At 44.0% G+C, this 24,856-nt stretch overlaps 1 protein-coding gene across 3 annotated transcripts; it reads left to right on the forward strand.

Moving 5' to 3' along the window:
• Window positions 1-2,815: 2,815 nt before the first annotated feature.
• LOC119657676 (protein stoned-A) lies at window positions 2,816-24,840 on the forward strand. 3 transcript variants are annotated; one of them, XM_038064704.1, is made up of 3 exons: window positions 2,816-3,011; window positions 22,145-23,371; window positions 23,478-24,840. In XM_038064704.1, exons 2-3 carry the CDS (start codon window positions 22,174-22,176, stop codon window positions 24,803-24,805), a joined length of 2,526 nt encoding a protein of 841 aa, XP_037920632.1. In that variant the 5' UTR covers window positions 2,816-3,011; window positions 22,145-22,173; the 3' UTR covers window positions 24,806-24,840. The 3 variants fall into 3 exon arrangements, with proteins under 3 accessions (XP_037920632.1, XP_037920631.1, XP_037920633.1); XM_038064703.1 differs by lacking the exon at window positions 2,816-3,011 and adding an exon at window positions 14,922-15,083; XM_038064705.1 differs by lacking the exon at window positions 2,816-3,011 and adding an exon at window positions 15,332-15,655.
• Window positions 24,841-24,856: the final 16 nt, after the last annotated feature.

Genomic DNA, 24,856 nt, shown 5'->3' on the forward strand with positions numbered 1-24,856 from the left:
CTTACCAGGACAGAAGCAAATCATCAGACGCTGCCTCACCTCTGCCCTGGGAGCAGCGTGGCCGAAGTGGCTCGCCGATGTTGAATGCTCCTTTATATAATTCGCAGAACACAACATGTTGGCCAGACCTTGGCCAGAACTGAAACTATTTTTTTTCCAGTATTTCGAGGTCCTCCCTCCTCATTTATATTTTCTTTATTCAGGTTAAGAATTACTAGTAACTTCTGGGGCGGCGCCAAGACCTATGTTGTGCTTCTCACAAGGAAGCGCAAGCCATCAGACAGCATGGTACAAATTTTAAACTGCCAGAAACTACTCTGAAAGCCGCACCTCGAAAATGTTCCTACAGTGCCCGAAGGTATCAGCGAAGCGGAGAGCCAATTGAATTGAGGGAAAGTTTTCATTCTTCCTGGACAGTATTCAGAATTACTTACATCGAGGGAGAGCATGATAACAAATTATAATTTCGATATGAGGTTTGGTACATGATGGAGCAGCTGGCAACCGAAACAGCGTACGAACTTACAGCTTAAACCAGTAGCTGATTACCTACTGTACTGCGGGTTCCCTTCAACAGAAGAACCGGGCCTAGGAATTATTAGTCCCAAGAAGAAGTACTTTGAACTAGTGGGTTAGCAATAATTTTACTCTATAGTTGCTTTATCCTCGAAAGGAATTATAAGAGGCAAAATCTTGCGATCTTGCGATGACAGCCAGGTGGCTAGCAAGGCACTTAGATTCAACCAGATGGATTCTAGGCTAGTGTGGGTATATCTTGAGCCATTGGGTCCAGGGTATATTGTATTAGAAGGAAAAGAGACTAAAGGATAAGCTAACCAGAGAGGGATCACAAATGAAGCTAAATGGTCAAAAATATCTTGTAGTTCATGATCATGATATAAGGAAGGAAGAGAAATGGTCGAGGACACTATACAGAGCAAACTTATCTTGAATGGAACAGTCCAGGGTATTCGTGAGAAATATGTATCAAAGCCTTCGCGGGATTGTTTAAACCTCACAAGGAATTGCCTTAAGATCATACTGGAAATACTCGCCGTTCATTGTAGGCTAAACTTCTACATGGGGATATCTTAGGATACTGTCTGTAGACTACGTGAAGAGGAATGAAACCTCCATATATATTCAGGAAGAATGTCTGGGACTTGTGCAGAGTATGATAATGCAGCTGGGAAAATACTTAATACCGAACGCAATGCTACAACACAACACAAAGTAGGAAACATCCTAAAACTTCTGTCGGTTGTAGCTTTTTTAAAGACATAGTATAATTGTAGTGTCTGCACCTTTGCAGAATGCTCGGTATGCAGTTCGTCTTTCACAGGTTCCATCCGATGGGTACATTCAATAATATGTAATCTTCCTTTTTTTGTTTTTTTTTTTTTTGCATTATAACAGTCCTTAATTTCCCCAAGTACCCCTCACTGGCCTTCCTTTGGATCCAACTTTTACCATTTAGAATACTTAGTTTGATTTATTAAAAAAAAAAAAACTTAACAGCTGGTGGCTTTCCCCTAAGTTCAAAAATCCCCTTTCATTTCATTCAACAAATTTTAATTACATTGACCGGGGAAAATGTATATTGACCTATCTTTTGCTGATATTTTAAATATGCCCAGTTAGGCATTGTTGAATGCACATAGGCGCATCGGTTTACCTGGGCTAGAATAGAATATGCATGCTTTTAGCTATGCAAAAATGTGAGTTGATTTCTGCTTCCACTCAGTTGGCTTGAATTTGAAGTTCCAGCCTGCGTCGGTGGAATCAAAAATGAACGTAACCGGAGACCGGCTGATTGGGGAGACAGCTAATGAGCGGGAGATTGGAGTGGATATCGTTTTGGTCTTCGAAAGAAAGGGGTTGTGGAGTTTTAGGCGTGGATCATACTTGATCGGAGTGGAGATTTCCGACACGTTTTGGAATAGAAGTCGCTAAAATCCTAAATATAAAGATCCCCCCCTCCCCCACCAGGTGTCGACAGAGCACTTCGATGGAGCTTCAAGGGTTGCGGGGGTACCTTCACGGTCAATTTCTCCAACTTTTGTTTTTTAGGTTTTTGGAATACCACTTCCGCCAAGGTGGTCTCCGGACGGAGGATGCCGTTTGACAATCGAGAAACCAATTATTGCCATTATATAGTTTAGAAGTAGAATGTGACCATTGAGGGGCACAATAGTTGTTTAAAATAAAGTACAAGTTCCCCTGAGGCTATTATTATTACCTTATGCATGCACAAGTATCATAGAACAGTACTTTCGACGCCAATCCCACAGTGATCGCCGAATATTGTAGAAAAAATATAGACAATTTTAGTGGCAATCAGGCATATATAAATGAAATATATCCAAAATGTGGTGTTTATATCTATATACCTTTTAACTGAGCCAATTTAACAAAAGAATTTTTTATCTCGGTTTGCTAGATCGAAAAAATATGCTGAATTGTTTGTTATAAAGCATTGAAAATTTACAGGTATTATCTCCTTTAGGATAATACAAAAGCAATTCCACAGGTGGAAAAACACCCTGCGTGCAATAATTTAAAATGCATTCATCCTCCACCACCGGCACAATGTAGCGAGGGTTGACTGCAGGCGACAGTCTGCCTGGCAAGTTGGCGCTTTTCCAATCAGCTGAAAACCAAGGAAAGCGTGTACATCGCGAAAACAATGCAACACAAACGGATGCGCATGACCAGCATTTTCCCCATTTTCCTCGGTAAGATTTCCCTACTGACGTCAAATCGATAGGTGTTTGAATATTCCCCAGTTTCGGTGCCGACACTGTACAGTCCGTGCATTTAATCTAAATTTCGTAGAGGATTAATTGATTCATTAAATTTGCGTTTATTTTCATGGTCAATTGAATTTCATTGAGTGTGAGGTCGGGAAAAGTGCAAAAGTGATCAGAGTGTGGAAGCAGTGATTCAAGGCAGAGCCGCTTCAGAGTTGTCATTAACGACAACCTGTGGAAATTTATATTAATATTCTCTGGGTAATAGAAAACTTATACAGTGCTGATGACTTTAATGTAGTCACCTGTTTTATAATCGAAAACAGTGCTTCGTAATGATAACTTTAGATATGATAGTATAATGGTGGATTGGAAATTAGGTCCACACCGGATCCCTTTAGGAGGAGTTCGAAGCTTGGGAGATCACCACCGAGAACAATGGTTCTTTTTGGTAGTCGAGATTCGTCGCGGGACTCTGAAAGAAATACGAATAGTCCCTTAATCGAGATCATTCCTTGTGGCGCAAGGCGCGAAAGCAAACGAGAACATACCGGAATGGCGTTCGTTACACTTGGGGAACGAATAAATGAACTGTGTGAGTTCATCAAGGAGAGGCGGAATATCCATCAAAATATTCGAGCCTTGATAAGAGGCATTAAATTGTCTTATATCAGGGCACTCGAAGCAAAGAATTCCCGAGCGTCAGTTGGCAAGGTCACAAGGGAAACGCAGGTGACGCCTCCCCGTGATAAAGCAGGCGGGAAGACAGGAAAACGGGCTAGAGACGGTACCAGCGAGCCTCTTGGACCACAGCAAGCCCCGAAGAAGAAAAAAGCCTCTTCACCAAAGAAGGCGGAGTCGGCGAGAGTACCCGCGAAAGTCGGTAATCTCACGATTGCAGCCACAACACCTACAAAAGTGGAAGAAACCAACGCCCGGAGGCCCGAACAATGGACTAAGGTGAGCAACAAGAGGAAAAAGGACAAAAAGAAGCTCCGCCCGGAAATAATAATTATTTCCAAGAAGGGAAATATGTCCTATGCCGACATCCTGCGAAAGGTGAAGTCAGACCCGGAATTGAAGGATTTGGGGGATAATGTGAGCCGTATTAGGCGAACACAGAAAGGGGATCTGATGCTGGAGTTAAGTAAATCCGCCGACAAGTCGGCCGATAACTTCCGCGGGAAGGTGGAAAGTGTACTTGGAGAGGAAGCTGAGGTAAGAGCTCGGAAACAGGAGATAGTGGTTGAGTGCAAGGACCTAGATGAAGTCACCTCACGGGAGGACATCTGTGCTGCGCTAAAGCAGCAGTTCAACCTTGGCGATATAGACCAGAGTGCCATAAGAAGGATGAAGAAGGCATATGGTGGCACACAGACCGCTATTATTAGTTTGCCGGCGGAATCAGCTATTAAGTTGATTACCGCGGGCAAGGTAAGAGTAGGTTGGGTCGTGTGCAGGCTCAGGGAACAAATCTCTCTAAAGAGATGCTTCAGATGCCTCGATTTCGGCCATTTTGCGGCGGCATGCACTAGCCAGCATGATAGGTCGAGGAGTTGCAGGAAGTGTGGGGAAGAGGGCCACCTCATCAAAGATTGCACCGGAGATCCACGGTGTATGTTATGCAGTGGGAAAGAGGGCGTGGACGGCCGGCATATTGCGGGAAGCAGCAGATGTCCGGTATATAGGAGGGAGCTGAACCGCACAGGAAAATGAGATTGATACAAATCAATCTCAATCACTGTGAGGCAGCTCAGGACCTGCTCTCGCAAACCATTCGAGAGTCGAATGTCGATGTCGCGGTTATTTGCGAGCCTTACAGAAACTACGGCGGTGCGACTTGGGCGGTGGATGCGTCTGGCAACGCCGCAATCTGGGCGTGCGGAAGACAGGCCATTCAGGAAGTCCCCCCCCCCCCGGCAGCTGGTTTTATAAGGACGAAGGTCAACGGTGTCCATATTTACAGCTGCTACGCTCCTCCTAGTGCAACCTTAGCACAATATGAGGAGATGTTAGACAGTCTGGTGTTGGATGCTAGAGACCGCAGCCCTAAAATCATTGCGGGCGATTTCAACGCGTGGGCCCTGGACTGGGGAAGCCGATCGACGAACACCAGAGGTCAAATTCTGTTGGAGTCATTTGCGGAGCTGGACATCGTGCTGGCCAACGTTGGATGCGTGCCCACCTTTCGAGGAAGAGGGTCGGGTTCGATCGTTGACCTGACATTTGTTAGCACTTCACTGGTGAGGGGGATGGCTTGGCAAGTGAGTGAGCACTACACCCACAGTGACCACCAGGCCATCTTCCTCCACATTGGGAACCGGGGAAGCAGTCAACGACGCTCTGGAGGTGGAAAGGCTAAGGCGGTTGGCTGGTCTATCGGAGCTTTCGACGAGGAGATATTCCTGGCCGCATTGGAGGGAGCCCATGATCCGGATGGAACAGCGGTGGAAAGGGTCACACAGCTGTCTCAGCGTGTAACCGAAGCATGCGACGCTACGATGCCACGACGACGTTTGCACCACGGCAAGAGGCCAAACTACTGGTGGAACACGGAGATCGCTGCCTTGAGATCCTCTTGTCTCCGAGCGAGGAGACTTTCCCACAGGACAAGAGGAAGGCCGGAGCACCAGGAGCGTGAGGAAGAATACAGGGATCTGCGAAGCAACCTTAAGAAGGCCATTCGGAGAAGCAAGCGGGAATGCTACCAGAAGCTCTGCATGGAGGCTAATACGAATCCGTGGGGTACAGCCTACCAAATTGTAATGAAGAAGATCCGCGGGCGAAAATCACCTCAGGTGACATGCCCACGGCTCTTGTTGCAAATAATTGCAACTCTTTTCCCGCAGCAGGAGCAGGACGAAAGAGAACCCCAACTGGCAGCTCAGCAGGACGTCTTCTCGATCCCTGATGTTACCGAAGAGGAACTTTGGGAAATCTGCAGACGTATTGGGGACAGCAAGGCTCCGGGATTGGACGGAATTCCGAACAGGGCTCTGAAGGTGGCTTTCAAGGCCAGACCAAGGTGGTTCGCAAGCACATTCGAATCGTGCATGGCGGAAGGAGTGTTTCCCGCCCAGTGGAAGAGGCAGAAACTGGTCTTGCTACCGAAGCCTCGAAAACCACCCGGCGTGCCCTCTTCATATCGCCCTATTTGTCTCTTAGACACCATGGGGAAGATGTTGGAGAGGGTGATATACAACAGGCTGCTCCCGTTCATCGAGCTTGCGGGTGGTCTTTCAGAGCGGCAATATGGGTTTCGGCGAGCCCGTTCTACGGTCGATGCAGTAGCAAAGGTCGTGGAATTGGCTCGAAATGCGATGGCCATGGGCAAATGCTGTGCTCTGGTGACGCTGGACGTCAAAAATGCTTTTAACTCAGCCAACTGGGGCTGGATTAAGGGCGTTTTGGCCAAACTGGGTGTTCCTAGCTACTTGGCTCGGCTCATCGAGAGTTACTTTTCGGATAGACTTCTCTGGTACGAGACGGACGACGGGCCGAAGGAGTACATTGTGACAGCAGGTGTGCCTCAAGGTTCTGTATTGGGACCGCTGCTGTGGAACATAATGTACGACGGAGTGCTTGGCCTTCGCGTGCCGGAGGAGACAACGCTGATTGGTTTTGCGGACGACTTGGCGGTAATTGCAATTGCAAAGCATCCCGAGGACGTGGAGCTTTATGCAAATGAAGCCATTCATACCATCAAGTCATGGTTACGAATGGCCAAGCTGGACCTGGCGGACGAAAAGACGGAGGCGGTCCTCATTACCAACCGTAGGAAGAACAACACGGTTACCATCCGGGTTGGTAATCGTGAGGTCGTCTCAAAATCGGTTGTCAAATACCTGGGGGTGATGATCGATGCCAAGCTGAGTTTCAAGGCACACTTGGATTATGCGCGAGAAAAGGCAGCAAATGCCAGCTCATCCCTTGCAAGGATGATGCCTAACGTGGGAGGGCCGAAGTATAGTCGCAGGCTACTCATCGCGGGAGTGGTGAGGTCGATCCTGCTATACGCGGCCCCTGTCTGGGCGGGAGCGTTGAACCACGCGGTCAACCGGAGGAAGATATGTTCGGCATACCGGCCAATTGCGCTAAGGGTGTGCAGCGCATTTAGGACGGCGTCGACGGAGGCAGTGTGTGTTATCGCAGGAATGATCCCTATAGATCTTCTAGCGAGCGAGGCACACTGGCTCTACGAAAAACGGAAGGCAAATCCAGCCGAGGTGAATGCGGATTTCCGAAAAGCCATCAGGAGAGAGTTGCGTGGCAAGTGGCAACAACGATGGGATAACTCCGACAAGGGCAGGTGGACCCATACATTGATCCCGTGCATCGAGAAATGGGTCAACCGAAAGCACGGAGAATTGAATTACCACCTGAAACAGTTCCTTACGGGACACGGTGGCTATAGGAAGTACTTGCATCGCTTCGAGTTGGACGAGTCTCCCAACTGTCCTGAATGCGGTGCTACACTCGAGGACCCGGAGCACGTTATGTTCTATTGTCCCAGATTTCTACAGCAGAAAAGGAGGTTGAACAGCATCTTAGGGGCGGACATCGAGCCCTCCAACCTGGTGGAAGAGATGTTGAAGTTGGAGGAAAACTGGATGGCGGTAAATGAGGCAGTAGCCGTGGTGCAGGCAAAACTCCTGGAGTTGGATCGAGCTCGGAAGGCGGCGCGACGGAGACGTGACATGGACGAGCTGGTATAGCGAACCAGAGCCTCCCCCGCGAAGTAATACTTCACGGTGGTCCCGCGGGGAGGGGCGGAAGAGTGGGGGTGGTTTTAGTGGGTGTGAATCCCACACACTGCTGCAACCTGGCGCAGCAGCGTCTTTCTAAGATTTCCACCTCCATCCATAAAAAAAAAAAAAAAAAAAAAAAAAAGATATGATAGTATAACAATTTTTGAATTTCTAAACATTATAGATATATATATATTATTTATATGCAGTTTCTTGGTGGCTTTCTCTAATAATAAAGTTAAGGGTAACCATTAATTCAAAAACTCACCTAGATTCTAGAGAAAGTCCTTAACAAGTCGATATGAAAGCTTAGTTTGTTCATACCCTAATTCGCTAATATTCGTACCAGCGAACTCTACTAAAATTCCTGAAATTTTCCTCGAAATCGATAAAAAGTTGTTCTGCCATAATCAATTATGAAATGGTGTGGTCACTATCACTGAAAGATTCATTCTGGTTTGGAGGTGCGGCATATATACTTAGGCTGAGATGGCCAGTCATTCATCATTACTATGCGTTATACGTTATTCGTTATTCTGAATATCAAAACTTATAATCGCTTATAATCATAAAAGGTGACCTAAAAGAAAAGGACATCTGAGTATGTAGACAGTTAACTCCTTGTATCTCTCAATCAAGGCCATCGAAAGAAAATCTGGACCGGAGGTGGGAGTTATGCAGACTTTTTTTCAGCCTTAGTTATTTCATAAGCTATTTCTATTCCACACCCCTCACAAAGGGACCGAACGAAAACATCTCCTATTCGTATGCTTACTGTAAGCCTAACCAACCAACAAGTGTATCCCACAATTCTTGTCTTCAGTATTATCATCGCCTAGGCTATATTGATGGATGTTCCTGAAAGAAAATACTGGCCACTATCAAAGCGTTCAATACGTCAAGGTAAAGTACATAATTGAACATATCATGTTCAATTATCTACTTTCGCAATGGTGGGGTAGTACAAGCAGGGTATCCGCAGAAGCCATATACTCTCAGAATAACTCCGGAGACAAAGAGGGAAATTTGATTTCCGACAGAATGAGCTTATTGGAGCTCAACAACCAAAAAGATGGAGGTCCCGCCAACTGAAGACGACGCCATCACCAAGCATAGAAGAAACAGTCCGTGCAATCCATTTTCTTAAAAACCATAATTCGCCGGGAACCGATGGAGCAACAGCCGAATGGGTTAAATATGGAAGCGATCAACTACACCAAGCGGTTCATCAACTGATGCTCAAGGTATGGGACAGCGAATCAGTGCATGACGATTGGCCACGAGGCATTATCTGTCCCATTCATAAAAAGGGAGATATCAGCCAGTGCAGCAATTACAGAGGTATCACGTTGCTGAGTACCATCTATAAGATATTTTCTGCTATCTTGCTGGGCCAGATAGCCCTATACGCCCAGAGCATCATTGGCTCATATCAAAGAGGCTTCATTCCAGGCAAGTAAGCAACAGATCAGATTTGCTCTCTGCGGCAAGTGATGGAAAAACTGTTGGAATGTGGATATCAGTAGCACCAGCTCTTCATCGACTTTAAAGCCACCTATGATAGCATAGCCAGGGTAAACCTGTACACGGCCATGGGAGAAGTCGGTATCGCGACGAAACTGGTGAGACTGACTAAGTTTAGCTTGACCAATGTGCGAGGATGTCTCACCATATTGTCAAAGCTCTTACTGTACAAGGCAATGATCTTGCCAGTCTTTATGTATTCCTCGGAGACTTGGGTTCTTAGCAAAAAAAATTAGGAACTCTTGGCCTCGTGGGAGAGAACAATCCTCCGAAAAATGTTTGCCCTTACATGAGCATGGACGATTCCGTAGCCTATATAACGACGAAATCTATGAGCGATACCATCAGCGTCTGGTTGCGGAAAAAAATCCGGCTTAACAGCCGCGTCAACTAATTTGTATGGATGAGGATGATCCAGCCCAGAAAGTCTATAAGGGCAATATCTATGGCAGAAATACGAGGCAAACACGGTTTAGCCGTTTTGGAAAAAAGTGCATGTGACAAGCAGATAGACAGACGGCGAATCGATTTTAATAAGGTTTTGTTTTACATAAAACCTTAAAAAAGGATAATTGGTAATAAAAAGTTTATAGTTCGAAAATTCTCTCATGGGATTGTGTAGAATGTGCAATAGAACAGCCAATTTACTAACAAAATTGCCCGTGATCATATAGGCGATATAATGGAAATCTATAGAACAATCAAAAATGTTTGACGTGTGTGCATGTAGAACCAAGCTTGACAGTTTGAACGAAGTTGTTCGAGCTGAATATTCCATATGATTCTATGGGTGCAGCGGTCCTTTTCTCATCCATTCCACCTCTCCTTAAGCTCATCAATAGTTTAACTACGTTTATCACTGGATGTTCCAGTACATCTGCCTACATTGGAGCTGAGCATAACCCTTTAAATAAAGAGGCGATGGCTCTGCTCGGTAATCTGTTTTTAGTAACAATGGGTCCAAGTTGGAATTGTGATGTGGGACCCCCCATGCTGTTCTATATGATTTCGGTCCATTATCTGAATCGTAACAAAGAAACCTATTGATTGATGATTGATTATCATCAACGGTGTAACAGTCAGTCTAGGCCAGCCTTAGTAAGAAATTCCAGGTATCCTGGTTTTGTGCCGAAGGTCACCAATTCGATCTCCCAAAAGCTTGCATACCTACACCATCGCTCTGTTTGAGGCAGGATTTGCCACGCCTTCTCTAGCTACCATAGATATTGCTCTTATAAACTTTCCGGGCTGGGTCGGGCTGGATGTTCGCGGCATTACTCAATTCCAAAGTTCTACAGAAGCTTCAGTATTCTTTCCTGTCATGGATGCGTCACATGCAGTCGTTGGCATCCATCGTTAGCCTCTTCACCATACACTGAAGCTCCTCTCTCGTAAACTTTGGTCCAGTATAACAACTATCAATGGATATTCCACGTATTTTCGATTTCATGAAACCTATCGAGGATTTTCATTGTTCCTTCTATGGCTTCATTTCCGCATGTCCATATCGCCACCAAGAGTCGAAAATCTTATTTGTAACAGTGATGTCAACTTTGTTTTCAAGAACTGTCAGGGAGAGCAAGTCATAAGCCGGTTTGCAATGGTTCATGTTTAGAAGTAAGAATTTAATTCATATCTGCAGACTAAATACAATATTTGGCAATTTGATGTGTCCTTTCGCATTTGCGGCGCAGCTTGGACTACCCGAGTACACTGGTACCGTCTTTTCTATGTGTCCAAATTCGAAACATGTAAAGCATTTTGTTTAGAGATATCTGCTCTTGCAATGGATAGGTGGCCCAACCATTATTTTCGCTGTTTCTGGAGTTAGACCCGTTGACGCAAATATCAAGAGGCAAGGAAGACGGCTTACGGTTTCGTATCAAAACAACTTATCAGACGCACCTTCATCTGTGGCCTGGAAGCAGCATGACAAAAACCGTCTGCAGGTGCGCTTCTTTATATAATTCGTAAAACACGATTTGAGAGTTAATTGTACTGAGCGAAAGTCGCTCCATACTCTATGGCCCAAACCAATTTTGATCCGACCGACATCAGGCGGATGCGGACTTAGGGAGTCCTCAATCCTTAAAGATATATTGATGCAGTTTGTGTGCCACCACACACCTTCGTGTTCTCTCTCATTTGCAAATTTCGGAAATATGAAGAGTATGTTCTCCGAGTCCTTGTATTCGTTTGGACACTCAGGACATAAGGGAGAATCGTCATGTCAATAACGATGTAAATACCTACGGTATCCACCATGCCCAATTAGAAACTGGGTCAAGTGATAGTGGACATTTCGATGGTTGTTCATAATCCAAAGTTTGGATATTTGGAATCAATCTGTACGTGCATCTCCCCTTATGAGGAACGTCAGGTCCTGCCACACCTTGATTGTGTTCGTTCTTTCTTCTCATCGTCGATCTTCCGCATTATAGACACTGGGTTCTTTCCAGTTGAATAGTCTTCGCAGAACCTCAGCCAAAATATCACTTGGCACGATTAACACGACTACGAAAGCTGCTGCTTCGTATGACGTTGTACGGAATGAGCCAGCAATTCTTGACGGGCTCAGATGATATACTGCAGATAATTATCTCCTATACGCCAAAATTTAGACAAAAGCCCTTAATATTGGGCTTCTCGATGTCGGTCAGGCGTTTGATAAGGTGTGGTATGAAAGTCTGCTGTAAAAATTGTATAGGGATATCCCAGAAGAATTTTTTGATATCTTAAAATCACATGCATCAGAAAACCTATTTAGAGTGAAATGAAATTACAAACAGCTGTTGACAGCATTGTGGAATGGACCAAGAAATGGAAAATAAAATTGGATGAAAACAAATCAACGTGCATTAACTTCACAATCAAAAAATAGAATCTAGCTAAAGTCAACATTAACGGATAAGATGTGTCGCAGGGGAGTGAGGTCAAATATTAAGGCATGACATTCGATGCTAAGTTCAACTGGAAAAGACACATCCTAAGCAAAAAGGTCGAACTAAATGTCAGATGCAGGCAGACGTACTGGCTATTGGGGAGAAATTCCTAGTCGATAGCAAGCTGCTAATTTATAGTATAAGCAGATCCTGAAGCCTATATGGACGTGCGGTATCCAGCTCTGGGGCTATGCCAAAGTATCAAATCTGAAGGTCATTTGGTGTTCCAAAATAAAGTGCCTAGAAGTATAGTGGACGCTCCCTGGTTCTTTCATAATGAGGATCTGCATAGGGACCTGAAAGTACAGTTGGTTAGTGAAGTCATCAAAAACCAAGCACCGACTACGATCACAGGAGAATAACGAAGTCCGAAAATTGGCTGATATCGCTAATATAATGAGACGGCAAAGAAAGAATAAAGCCAAATGACTTGCTAACATAAAGGATGCCTAAAGTTATAAGCTACTGAGGAACAGCCAGTTCCTAAGCGAAGTCAACCAAAATGCTGGGGTGGACCACAGGGTCTTCTCCCAACTAAAACGAAACTTAAATCTGCAAAGAAAGCTGGTGTATGGGGAAATTTCAGTCGTGACTTGGCAAGAGGTGATTTTAGTGGGTAAAAATTATTAAGTTATCTCGTGGGTTAATTGCTTCACTGTAACTTCCTCACTTAAGGATCTACCAGCCAAGCTCTGGTAATTGTGCCTCCTGCGAAGCCCCAGCAGAAGTTCTCTCTTCTGGGTTCTTCTGATCTTGCGCATGTGACATTGTCTTCCAGCCCGGTTAGCGTCCCATCTCCCTTGATCTTCAGCAGGATCTTAGCGTAAAAGAGGTCACCTCTGCTTTGGATAAAAATTGCGGACGAGGCTTCCTTCGCTTTACCTGCTCCTTTAACTTCACAGTTGTCCAAAGATTTGCTTCCATTTTCAAGAATTTCATTTGTGAAGCCGAGTTGAGGTCCAAACGTTGCACTCTCTCCCTTACTCGTTCTTTAGGCCCTCCGTTTTTCTTTGGCGTAGGAAGCTTTACACCAATATCTTCTATTCAGTCTCTGTTCCTCTTTACGTCCCCTACAACTTTCCACTTTGGATTGGTTTGAGTGGTTTGTTCCTGCCTCAATGGGGTCACTGTAGGAGTTTGCCATTGTCATGCATTCGTGTTGCGTTGGTTCATCGAACCTAATTCAGCCATGACCTTTTGCAGGTAGCTTCAAGGTCTGGAACAACCACCTTAATATAGTGGTGAACATTATGCTTCGGCTCGACGAATTAGTAGAGCGCGTTCAAGGTATTACCCATCTCCTTTAGGCAATTTTCCACCATGAGTACTTTTGCTAGCACTGTATTAATTCTCTCGTCGTTGGCATGCACGGTTTCTTCCTTGCTGGCACTGATACAGCCTTTGCCACTATCAATACCTGGTCATCCATCCCTCTTCATAGACCTAGGTCGAGAGCAGCATATTTGCACCAAATTCAGGCACAGACTCGCGTTCACGGACCACAGCTGTGACAGTCGCCAGCTTTTCGCCTGCTGCTACCCTTGTACTTCATAGGAGGCCTTATTCATCCAGTCGTTCTTTCGCCACATTGAACTGCCCACTTACCAAACAGTAATAGTTCCCCTGCACATCTCTTGAGTTAGCGGGGCTAACTCAGGCGGTTCACCCGTCTTGGGATTGTGACAAAGTGGCGTGCTGGAACCGAAACCAGGATGAAAAGTTCACTTTAACCGACCAGCTATAACTCTACCGGGTCGCCGTATCGATCCTGCGGGGATGACACGTACAGGTGGGAAGTTTTACTTACAAGTCGAAACAGATGATTACTGTACCAGGTTGCGTCAGTAACTGCTGCGTGGGTTTGGTACGCAGTTGCTGCCAATCAGTCAATCATACTAACGACTTTTGGTTTTCTGTTCTGAGTATTCTTCCCAGAGGCTTTTTTTCCACAGGTGGGCGGTTTCTACGCACGCACACCTCCAAATGCGTATACGTACACCGTCGGGAATTCTCTTATCGCACGAAGGGACGCGCGTGATGGGAGATCTGGCAACTCCTCATAGGCTGCTGTCGGCCTGTTTGTCCGTATGCCTGTCTGTTTGTCACACGCACTTGTCTCAGAAACGATTACACTCATTTGCATGAAACTTAGTGGAAAGGTTGGAACTAGGGGCCTATACACATGTAATGAATGAAATCATTCTATGCTGAGGTTAAAGGGAACGAGGGTGTGTTGGTACTTTCCAAATCAGGTATAAGTTTTAGCATCAGTTCCAAACGGGTGGAACGAGGGTTCAAAAAGGGGTTATTTATTTTAAGCGGCCATTCTCAGAGCCTATCGATCCTTCAAAAGATTGTGGTGCTCCCTCTATACGACATCTAAGCCTCGAAACACTCTCTGCAGCGATATATATTCAATTAAATTGTAAAACTTAGAAAATTTAACATTCATATCAACTATAATATGGGGTATTATTTTAGTAAGTTTGCTGGAAATGCTACTATTGTTTAGAAAGCTAGAGTACATGTAATGAAGATGAGAATGTCAGTATCAAATTAAAATCAATAATCTGACATACTTAGGACATATACACTACGAACTAAATACAAATGAAATCATCGAACGATATTTATCCTTAGATGGAAAATCTCCAAACTGTTCGTACCCGAAGTACCGAGCTTCTGGTTTCCGAGTTGTTTCAATATTTATACGCTCCCGATTTCATCTTCCCCTTGATACACAAACTGTTGAAATGAAACTTTCGCAACAGATTTTCCGAAAGCTCTTTTCATCTCCATTTGGGCTCAACTTCACGTTTATTTCCTAACAACAATATCCTTCAAAAGTACCATTAGCCATGCCGCCATCTTTCACCCGTCTCGTTACTGCCACCCCTCACTGGAGAAAATTGTGGAACGCAAGTTTTCCACTCGTCGATGACGACAGGGTAGTTTTTGTGGACATTGTCGATAGGTTCCTTGAAGCGAGATTCTATTGAAAATTTTTCCTCGGAAAAAGGCAGCTATCGGCTCCTGAAAAGAAAAATTCCACTAGTTTTCGACGTTCAGTTAAGTTCCAGTGAAAATAAACTCTCTTGCTAGTGTGAAAAATCAGAGACGTAAGTTTAATCGTACAATTTTCCGTGGGATTTCCGTAAAGTTTGAATTTTCTCACTTGACTCAGAAAGGGTTTCAGTTCTCCAATGATTTTCGGATTTTCCTTGGATAAGATGTGGAAACTAGTTTCCGGATTTGGATAGAATATAAGAAACTGTGCAAGGATTTCGTGTAAGTCGACTCCAAGAAGGAAATATTTCACTTTTCCTGGGCGGAAATTCTCATGAGAACCTTTTTCCTTCTTAGAATCGATTTTTCACGGATACGATTTTTTTTCCCTTTACATTGTGAGTGCTGCAACCGCAGGATATTGAATTAAAGGGCTGATTGTCGAGAGCGTGGAAATCTCGAATGGAATGTATCTTTTCAATGGCGAGTCTGACTTAACGAAGAGTGCAGTGTACTAATCACTTTCCACGGAGTGGTGGCCTCGTTCTTGTTCATAGATAAAAGGAAAATCGAAGATTGGCAAAAAGTGTGTTAAATCAATGGCGACGGCAGGTGGTGAGTAAGCCTCGTCGTCTTTTCTCAATTGAGCGGTGGTGGGCGGCAGAAATGTGTATGTGGGTGACGGGTGAGTTTTCTTTCTGTTCTCGTTCAATAACGGCGAATAGGGGTGTTTTTCCGCACGTACTTACTAGTGGGGTAGTCATTGAGTATATTTTGTATTTATTATAGTTAGAGATGCGGCTTGATTTCAGATGACAGACATTTCGTAGAATTGATATGTAGGCGTTCGTTTATCCTAGAAAGTTTGTGAGTAGGTGGGAGGTTGCCTTAGGTTGTATTAAATCGACTGTAATGTGTGAATTTGAATAAAATTTCAACAGAATTTAGCTGGGGGCTATTGCCCTAGACCTTGCATGCTGTACTTACCCTGCTTCTGTAAAGTGTAGTGGCTTACCATTGTGTTCACCTCCCTCACTTTACATTGTGGTATTATGCTCTTGACTGAATTTCGAATGAAAAACTCTCCGCGGGCTCTTGTTCTATAAATTCATATTTAAAATGGTCCACAGTAAACAAATGTCATCGCCTCATTCAGGAGATGCAACCTTTCCCCAGTGACATTTGGATTGACCTTTGCCTTTTCCAATTCGTTCGGTAGTGGGTAGAGTACTTCAGAATAAGCCTTTGGAAGAAATTAATTAAATGGATCCCATACCGCCAGTACTTATGTTTGATTAAACTGGAGATTGAGCATCATATGAAGATTTGAAAATTGGCTTTGATTTATCCGACTCTTATCGATTTCCCTGAAACCCAGTGGTGATATGAGGCCAAAATACTGTTATTTGAATATTTCATGACCGATTTTCAAGGTTTTAACTACAGCAGACGAATATGTGCTTATAACGTTCATAGCTCGCCCCTCGCTATGTTCTTCGTGTATGAGAGGTTTTCCATTTCATAGAACTGAAAAAAGTTCTCAAATTTCTACATTCGACCAGGAAAAGGGATTTAAGCCATCGAAAAATGCTAGCGTTTAGTGTGCTCAGTTCAATGGTATTTTCATTATATTATAAATGAAGCTACTTGTGTTATTGAAAGAAAAGATGTACATAAACCAGACGAAAGGTTCTCCTTTGTTAAATAACCGCTGGATTTGTTTGGTTTATTTGATTTTACAACTTAAATTCCTCTGGGGTAAGTAATTCCTCCGTTTTGATTGTTGTCACCAGTCATTGATACCAAGTGGACGTTAAGATTGGTAGATGCTCTCAAGTTGGTCTCTCCCAATCCACCATCTAGCATACCAAGCTATCGCTGTTTTGGCTTGTATTCCGGTCGTCTCCTATTCACTTTGATGTTCAGGCCAATCTGATTGGATAAGTTCACTTCAATTGCATCCACATTACCTGGCAATCGAACACATCTCACCCGCAATTTTTTTTACAGATGACTACAACCCCACATCAAAGGCGGATGTCCTCATTTCAGTATGATAATAGCGTCTTACATCATTGATCCATGGCAATATTCTCTTCTCCATTCCCCGTGTTGGTGTTCATTACCCTCGGTAGTCGGCCAGCAATCGGAACTTTAGAGGGCGATAGGGCGTGCAACGCTTTATTAGAGTTTGGAATTGACGCCTTCATTAATGTATTGGTCACAAAAACGCTCATTGTAGAGTGCGACTTAATTCATGTCCGTCTACTTCCGATGCCGGTTCTTGGCTTCCTGAACTCTTCATCCCACTTTTCCGGTTGAGCCACCACGCCTTCCAGCTTCGCCCACTGGGGCCTTCAAATTTTAACATGGATGACGGCTTCTGGTTCGTTTTTTGTTAAGGAAACTGGGAGTCTTGAGTCCGCATCCACTTGATAACGGACCGCACCACTAGGAAAGCAACTTTTTGAGTTAAATAACCAAGCTTATCAAAGATCTTGACTGACGGTTTTATCCAGGGCAGAGGCAGCTAATCAGACGCTGCCTCACTCTACTTTGGTAGCAGGGTGATCGAAAGTAGCGACAGGTGGTATATATATATATATTTAATTCGCACTCATGCCATGCTTGCGATATATTCGATATCCCTAAAAGCTGTCTGGCGTCCAGACCTACGCCATCGCTCCATCTCAGGCACGGTAAACCTCGCCTTCATTTTCTACCATAGATATTGTCCTTATAGACTTTCCGGGCTGGATCATCCTCCTTCATACGGATTAAGTGACCCGCCAACCGTAACCTATGGAACCGGATTTTATCCACAACCGGACCGTCATGGTATCGCTCATGGATTTCGTTGTTATGTAGGCTACGGAATTCTCCATCCTCATGTAGGGGCCAAACAGTTTTCGGAGGATTCTTCTCTTGAACGCGACCAAGAGTTCGCAATTTTTCCTGCTAAGAACCTAAGTCTCCGAGGAACACATAAGGACTGACAAGATGATTGTCTTGTACAGTAACAACTTTGACCCTATGGTGAGACGTTTCGAGCGGAACAGTTTTTGTAAGCCGAAATAGGCTCTGCTGGGTACCAACAACCGTGCCCGGATTTCATCATCGTAGCTGTTATCGGCTGTGATTTTCGACTCTAGATTGGAGAAATTATCAACGATCTCAAAGTTGTAGTCACCTATCTTTATTCTTCCCGTTTGACCAGTGCGGTTTAATGTTGCCACCATATACTTTGTCTGGCCTTCATTGATGTGCAGCCCAAGACCTCGCGCCGCCTGCTCGATCTAGATGAGGGCACTTTGTACGTCTCGGTCGTTCTTGGGTGGACTTAAAGAGGATCGTGCCCTCGCATTTACCTCAGCAGGGCCAGGTTAAAGAGGACGCATGATAGGGCATCCCCTTGTCTTAGACGGTTGTTGGTGGCAAATGGTCTTGAGAGTGATCCTGCTACTTTTATCCGATCTCGCACATTGGTCAGCGCCAGTCTTATTAATTTAATGGAAATACCGAATATATGATATATTACGTATTACCGCCATTGCCAGTTACATCTTTAGGTCAACCACCAGAACTGTCGATGCTACGATCTTGCTGATAATGGCCACCTCTAGTCTTTTCTTACAGATGATCTGTGAGAGTGAATATTATACTGTCTTCCAAAGCTGAATTTGTCAACGCGTCCAAAACTCCCCCTTATATTACCCCATCTGGCAAAATATACATATATTCAGAGTTAGCTTCACACTTCTCCAATACGTGGCCTTCTCTTTCATATTCCTTGCACTTTTTCACAGTGCTGGATTTACCAGGTTCTTTCCTTTAGGACTTCTTTACAATGCAGAGGAAACGGATAGGAGACCCTTTTCGGCTAGGGTATTAAATCTCTTTTTTGGGAACGGCTGGTTCAGCTAGCTTTTTCTAAGGTTCATAAGGTCCGGATAGGATTTGACCTTGCTGAAAGTATTGGTGTATGTCACATCACTTTTATTGGAGATGATAATCAATTCGGTCTTTATTTTATACTATTACGGCTCTTTTTGGGGCTTCTACCACCTTGTGCTCTTTAATATCACCACCGCAGATACTTTGATACTTTGCTTAGAAATTGTTTTTCAGATAAGAACCTCCTTTGTCATTGTGTTTTCTGCCAAGGTTCGGAAAAATACTTCTTTCCCTCTTTATTCCTCTTTTTGGGTTTATTGCTTTTCGGATTTCGAGGAAGCCTCAAGTGTTCTTCCTTGATTCCACTATACAAAACTACAATAGCTCTGACCATGTTTTAAATCGCCTAGAGCATATTGTGTTCTTTTTTGATGGGTTCCGACAGCTACAAACAAAGTAATCCCCTCGAAGCAGGGTGAAAGATTATTTGTCCGTCTTCGAATAATGCTCCGCTAGCTGGTTTCCTATTTATGTATTTCCGTATTTAGTTGTTCTTTGGGAGTCTCCCTGATCTGCACTTTCATTTTGGTATCTGGGGACATCACAAGATTCTTGAGTTTGTCCTAAATGGACCCAGCATTAGCTCCTGCGATATCTCGCGGCTGGGGGAAGTAGCAAAGAGTTGATGAAAGCTGAGCCTGTGAGGTATCTTTCCGTGTCCTTATAACGGTCTTCAAAAGTTGTATCTTTTTCTTTAAGACAGTTCTTTGTCCAAATTACTGCTGATACTAGATGCAATGTATGGCCAAGTAATCAACTTCCGAGGCACCAAACTCGTCAGTTCGTGCTAGGTTCACCGATTTCATTAGTTCGAATCCTTCTTCAACTTCTACGACGCTGATAGCATGACAGTTCTCTCTGAGCTGTTAAGGTCCAAACGATCGCTTTTTTTGCTCTACGGTACGGTTCTTATTTGCTTCAATTACTTCAATGAGCTGACTCCCGTGTCATCGTTGCGTTATCCATGGTAGAGGCATTTCTTCACGCAGGCCTTCATTTGGACACCGTCTTTCTAAAGCCAAATATCACGGTTAATGAACCATATACTGGGTTTGCAGCTCATGATGGTCAGAATTTGCGTTAATCAGACCGCTTTTACTGCTTTCGTGCGAAATGAATACCATTGCTTACGCAGTGGGCCAATGTGTTCCTCGAATTCCTTTAATGGTGGTCTAAGGGGCTGAAGAGTTATCAGTGGTTTATATTTAGGTTCAATGGCCTCAACCGTGGAAGTAAGTTGCTTTCCAACTGGTCCGGTCCGCCTTCAAGTGGATAGCGGATTTAAGATTCCTTCAAATTGGAAATAAAGCCGATTTTAGCTGCCACTGGCTCTAGGCCTGAATTTTATTCGGCGGTTTTAATCTGAACATAATTCACATTTTGTGTTTTTCAATTTATATAAGGAGCAAATTCCACCTTGTAACTTCCAGTTTGTAACTTAGGTGCTTGCCCGAACTGAGGGAAGTAAGCTATTTTTCAAATGATCCGGTCCTAAAAAAAACCAGCCTCAAAGTGCGTTTTCTCGCCAACACACCCACAATGATAATGTAGTCGTCGCCAGGTACATTACTCCTGTACCAAGTAGATGCCAGCTCCTTAGCACCTACTTGACCCTCCTGTCGCGTGTAAGTATTAGGGAAATGATTCGAGCAACGAACCAGTTTGCCGACGTCCTGGCTTCATCTTTGTATCCTTATTGATTTACCATAGGAAGTTTTGGCGCTTTTTCATCCAAATGAACGGGGGAGGGGGGAAGCGGTAGGTTTAGGATATGTTGGTGATTGAAACCATATCAATTAAAGGTCTGTCGATTTCTGAAGCTTACACCATCGTGTTGTCGGTGGTACAGTGTTCCAACACAGGATCTTCCACAAGGATTCCCATTGACCAGCAAGGAAAACCTCATCATGCTAAGAACATTCTGACCAGTAGTTTGAAATCTCAAGGCTCTCTGGCCCCTAGTTCGAGTCGCGATGGAGTCTTTTGACAACAGGAAACTCTAACAAGGACAAGTTTATTGGTACCGAGTAGTGGATAACGATCACCGTCACTTTCTATTATTCGGGCAAGTCCTTCTTTTGTTCCGGCCGAACAGGAAAAGTCCAGCATTCGTAGTGACTAAGGTTTATCCGGGGGAAGGAGTCACTTTCGATATATCATGTTCTGCATCAAATGGAGACTCAACAAAGGCAACTTTTTCAGGCATTTCCGCATTTTCTGCATGCCTACAGGCATGCAAGCAGGTGGTAATTGGCTTGATCTCCAAGAAATTTTATAGACCAATTCCGGGAATGGAGCCGAATGTTGGTTTCTTGAAACGAATCTTAAACCGCAGATAATATAAATTGAACTTGTCTGCAGACTGTCACTGCGAAAAAATGACCTAACGTCTCTATTAGATCTGCAAGAGGCCTGGACGGCGCGAAAAGCCTTAGGAGGGTATCACGCCCAAATTAATGAAATCCTAGAAAAAATATGCTCAGCTCTGACCAAGCTTTGGCCCAAAGTGTGGCCGGATTTACGCTCAATGCAATTCGCAGTCTTGTCGTATCCTTCGAATTATATATAGGAGCACTTAATATCTGCGAGCCTCTTCGGTCACGCTGCTCTCAGAAACTGAAAAGCCGTCTTCGCCTAATATGATGAAAGTTCTGTTCCCTGTACCAATAGTTACAACAAGCAAGCTACGTGTCTGGGTACAGCTATTTGAAAATCAGCAAGATAATCCCCTCTCCCCAAGGATCTTTTTCAGTCTCCTCCGCACGGCTTATATATTTTAAGCGTGATGTCGGCTATCAACAGTACTCATCTGACTTTCCAGGATGCATAGAGGAAAAAAAACGTTTGTTTCCGGTGTAGCCCTCCCAATGCCTATAAGCCACAAAGTAAAAGATGCTCTGATTCCAAAAACGTCCTACCTTGGTGTTGTGGTTGCAAAAATCCACAATATAGCGCATCTTCGTAGCCCTCTATTTAGACCGATCGATTCAGATATTAAAAGCTCAGATCTGGTGGTTCAAAAAAGGACGCCACGAACTTGACAAACTAAGACTTATCATTACCCTTGCCAGCACAAAAACGCCAGTACCTCCAGCATACCTACCATGAAGCGAAGAGATACGAACCTCTCTGTTTGAAATTGATTAATCCTAAATATGACGATTAAGCCAATAGACGTTCCTCAATTAAGACTTCCTTTTCAAAATTTACATATTTACAGACCACCTTTGATGTCTCGCATACTAGATAATGCTTAAGTTACCAAAAGGCCTAAAAAAGAAAAAGAAAGGTAAAAAGTCCAAAAAAGACAAAGAACTTTTCACCGAAGAGGAACTTGAGCAATACAAGCTCCAGCAACAACAAAAACAACAGCAACAACTTGAACAACAAGTCCAAGAAGCCGAACAAACAGGCGAGGCATCTGCTTCTGATACTGAAACAGCTAAAGGTCCATCAACCAGCGACGCTAAAAATCCTGAGGCAGATGAAGAATGGTTGAAATTCAAAGCCTTAACAGCGGGCGTTGATTCGATCCTTCACAAAACCCAGGACGATTTAGACCGAATCAAATCAACCTCATTCTTCCAAAGAGTCCCGCCTCCAAGCGAACAGAAAAAGAAAGAAGAGGAAGAAGCGGCTAGACGCGAGGCAGAGAGACTTGAGGAAGAACGACGGAAGAAGGAGGAAGAAGAAGCAAACAGAGACGTCCTTGCTGAGGCTGTTGTTGAATTATCAGAATCAGAAGAGGAGTCAGAGGAAGTCGATGATATCTTTGATACAGGATATATTGAGGCAATCACAAGCGGAGAAGTTCAGTTTGCCATAGTTCCAGATTCTCCTGAATTTGAAGTCGACGAAGGACCTGATCCTTTCGATACTTCATACGCAGATAAATTAATCAAAGGTCCTGAAGTTTCGAAAAGAGGCAAGAAGCTCGTTAGCATCGGAGCAGCCGTTGAGGTCTTAACTGGTAGAGTAGAATCAGTCCAGCCAAGTGGCTCCATAAAACGAAAGCCCCGCAGAGGCCCACAGGATCTTCTTCTAGATGCGTTTGATGATGAAAGTGCTACTCCGCCGACTGACGCTGATGTTTCTGTAACTCCTGAGCCTCCTAAAACACTTCTTGATGAGCTAGAGGACGACGTACCAGCTGAGCTTCCACCAATCGATTTAAGTGTATCATTGCATTTAACACTTCAAAAACAAGCCGAAGAGAAAGCTGCGTCTGCCGAAGTTGAAAAAGTAGATGTCGTATCTGAGTTTGATGTTCTAAAGGATGATGAAGATGATGAATTTGCGGAACTAGCTGTCGAATCCTTGACTAAGAAGGAAGAAGTAACCATTGTCACACAAGTACAGCCCCTTGAATATACTGGAGCAGTAGCTTCTGACTGGGCAGAGTTCGAAGTTCAACAAGAGGAGACCGTTGAACAAGTAGCTGTGAAATGTAAGTACTTTTTGTCGATTAGTAGCACGAAGCATGTCTTTTAATATAGAGAATAAGCATAGTGTCTAAGGCACTGATACTAACATTCAATTGTCCTGTCTTTCAGCAAAACCTCCAAGACCACCACCAGCATCGATACCAGCTGTAACAAACGCGGCGGAGAGTGACGACGAATTTGATATTCCCGAAGACGATCCCTTCGATACCACATTTGTCGAGAAAGTAATACCAGTTAAAGAAGACGACGACTTTGACTTTGATCCTCGAGCAGAAGAAAAGAAGGAGGCATCTGAACTAAAAGTTGAAAGAGATCTTTTGGGAGGCAGTAACAGTGATCTAACTAGTTCTTCACGTGCGGAGACCACCACACTAAACGTAGTCCATAGGGATTTATTAGGCGGTAGCAACACCGATTTAAGTGCAGTTGGACTACCCCCTATTGATCCGCTCTCCAAAGAATTAGACGATAAGGAGAACGAGGATTTCGATCCTTTCGATACATCTGCAGTTACCCGCTTAGTACAGCCAAAAGAGACTGAGCTCAAATTTTTGGAAAAAGAACTATTAGCAGAATCAAAACTAAAGCATTCAGTCAGTGATCCTGATTTTGATCCCCGGGCTGGTGAAGAACCTTCAACACATGTGATTCCTGCTGTGACACCAACTGACCAGCTTGAACAGGCGAGAAGAAAGTCTTCGCTACACTTGAACATCCAACCGAAATCAGTTGGTTTTCTTGTACCCGAACCGGATCTTCTAAGCATAGATCATGAATCTGGGAAAATTCACAAGCCATTAACACCATATTATACCAAGGAACCATCAATAATTGAGACAGAGACAAAGGAACAGGAAGACCCTTTTGATACATCATTTGTTCCCGATTCAAAACCAACTCAAGTGGAACTCAACTTAATTGAGAGAGATCTACTAGCGAGCACAAACTTGAAGCACAGTCTATCTGATCCTGATTTTGATCCTAGAGCTGAAGAGAGCGTCGAAGGACCTGCAGTTCCTGAAGTGAAGTCCGATTTATTGGCCGTAGAGAATCAGATTGATATTAAAGTCCTAACCCCAGCAGCAGAAAATAACAAAGGGGGTCCTGAATTGGGAGCGACTTCTCCAGAATTTGTTGATCCTTTCGACACGTCTTCCGTAGAATTGACCATACTACCGGGGAAGACTGAATTAAAACTAATAGAAAGTGAACTTCTAACAGCTCGGGCTCCTGAAACGGTAACAGGTGTTTTAGACACATTGACAGACGCGCAAGAACTTGGTCTCGGTGATAAGGTCTTAACGCCACAAGCACCACCAGTAGTTGCCTCAGCTTCTATTGACGAAGTTGATCCGTTTGACACTTCTTTCGCAGAAAATTTGGGACCAGGAAAGGCAGAAATAAAAGTTTTGGAAACGGAACTTATACAAAATTAATTCGAGTATCATTCAGTTTCGATTGGACATAAAGAAACGAGTTTCACTCTA

This window comes from Hermetia illucens, chromosome 5, assembly GCF_905115235.1.
Source record: "Hermetia illucens chromosome 5, iHerIll2.2.curated.20191125, whole genome shotgun sequence".
NCBI classification, from domain to species: Eukaryota; Metazoa; Arthropoda; class Insecta; order Diptera; family Stratiomyidae; genus Hermetia; species Hermetia illucens.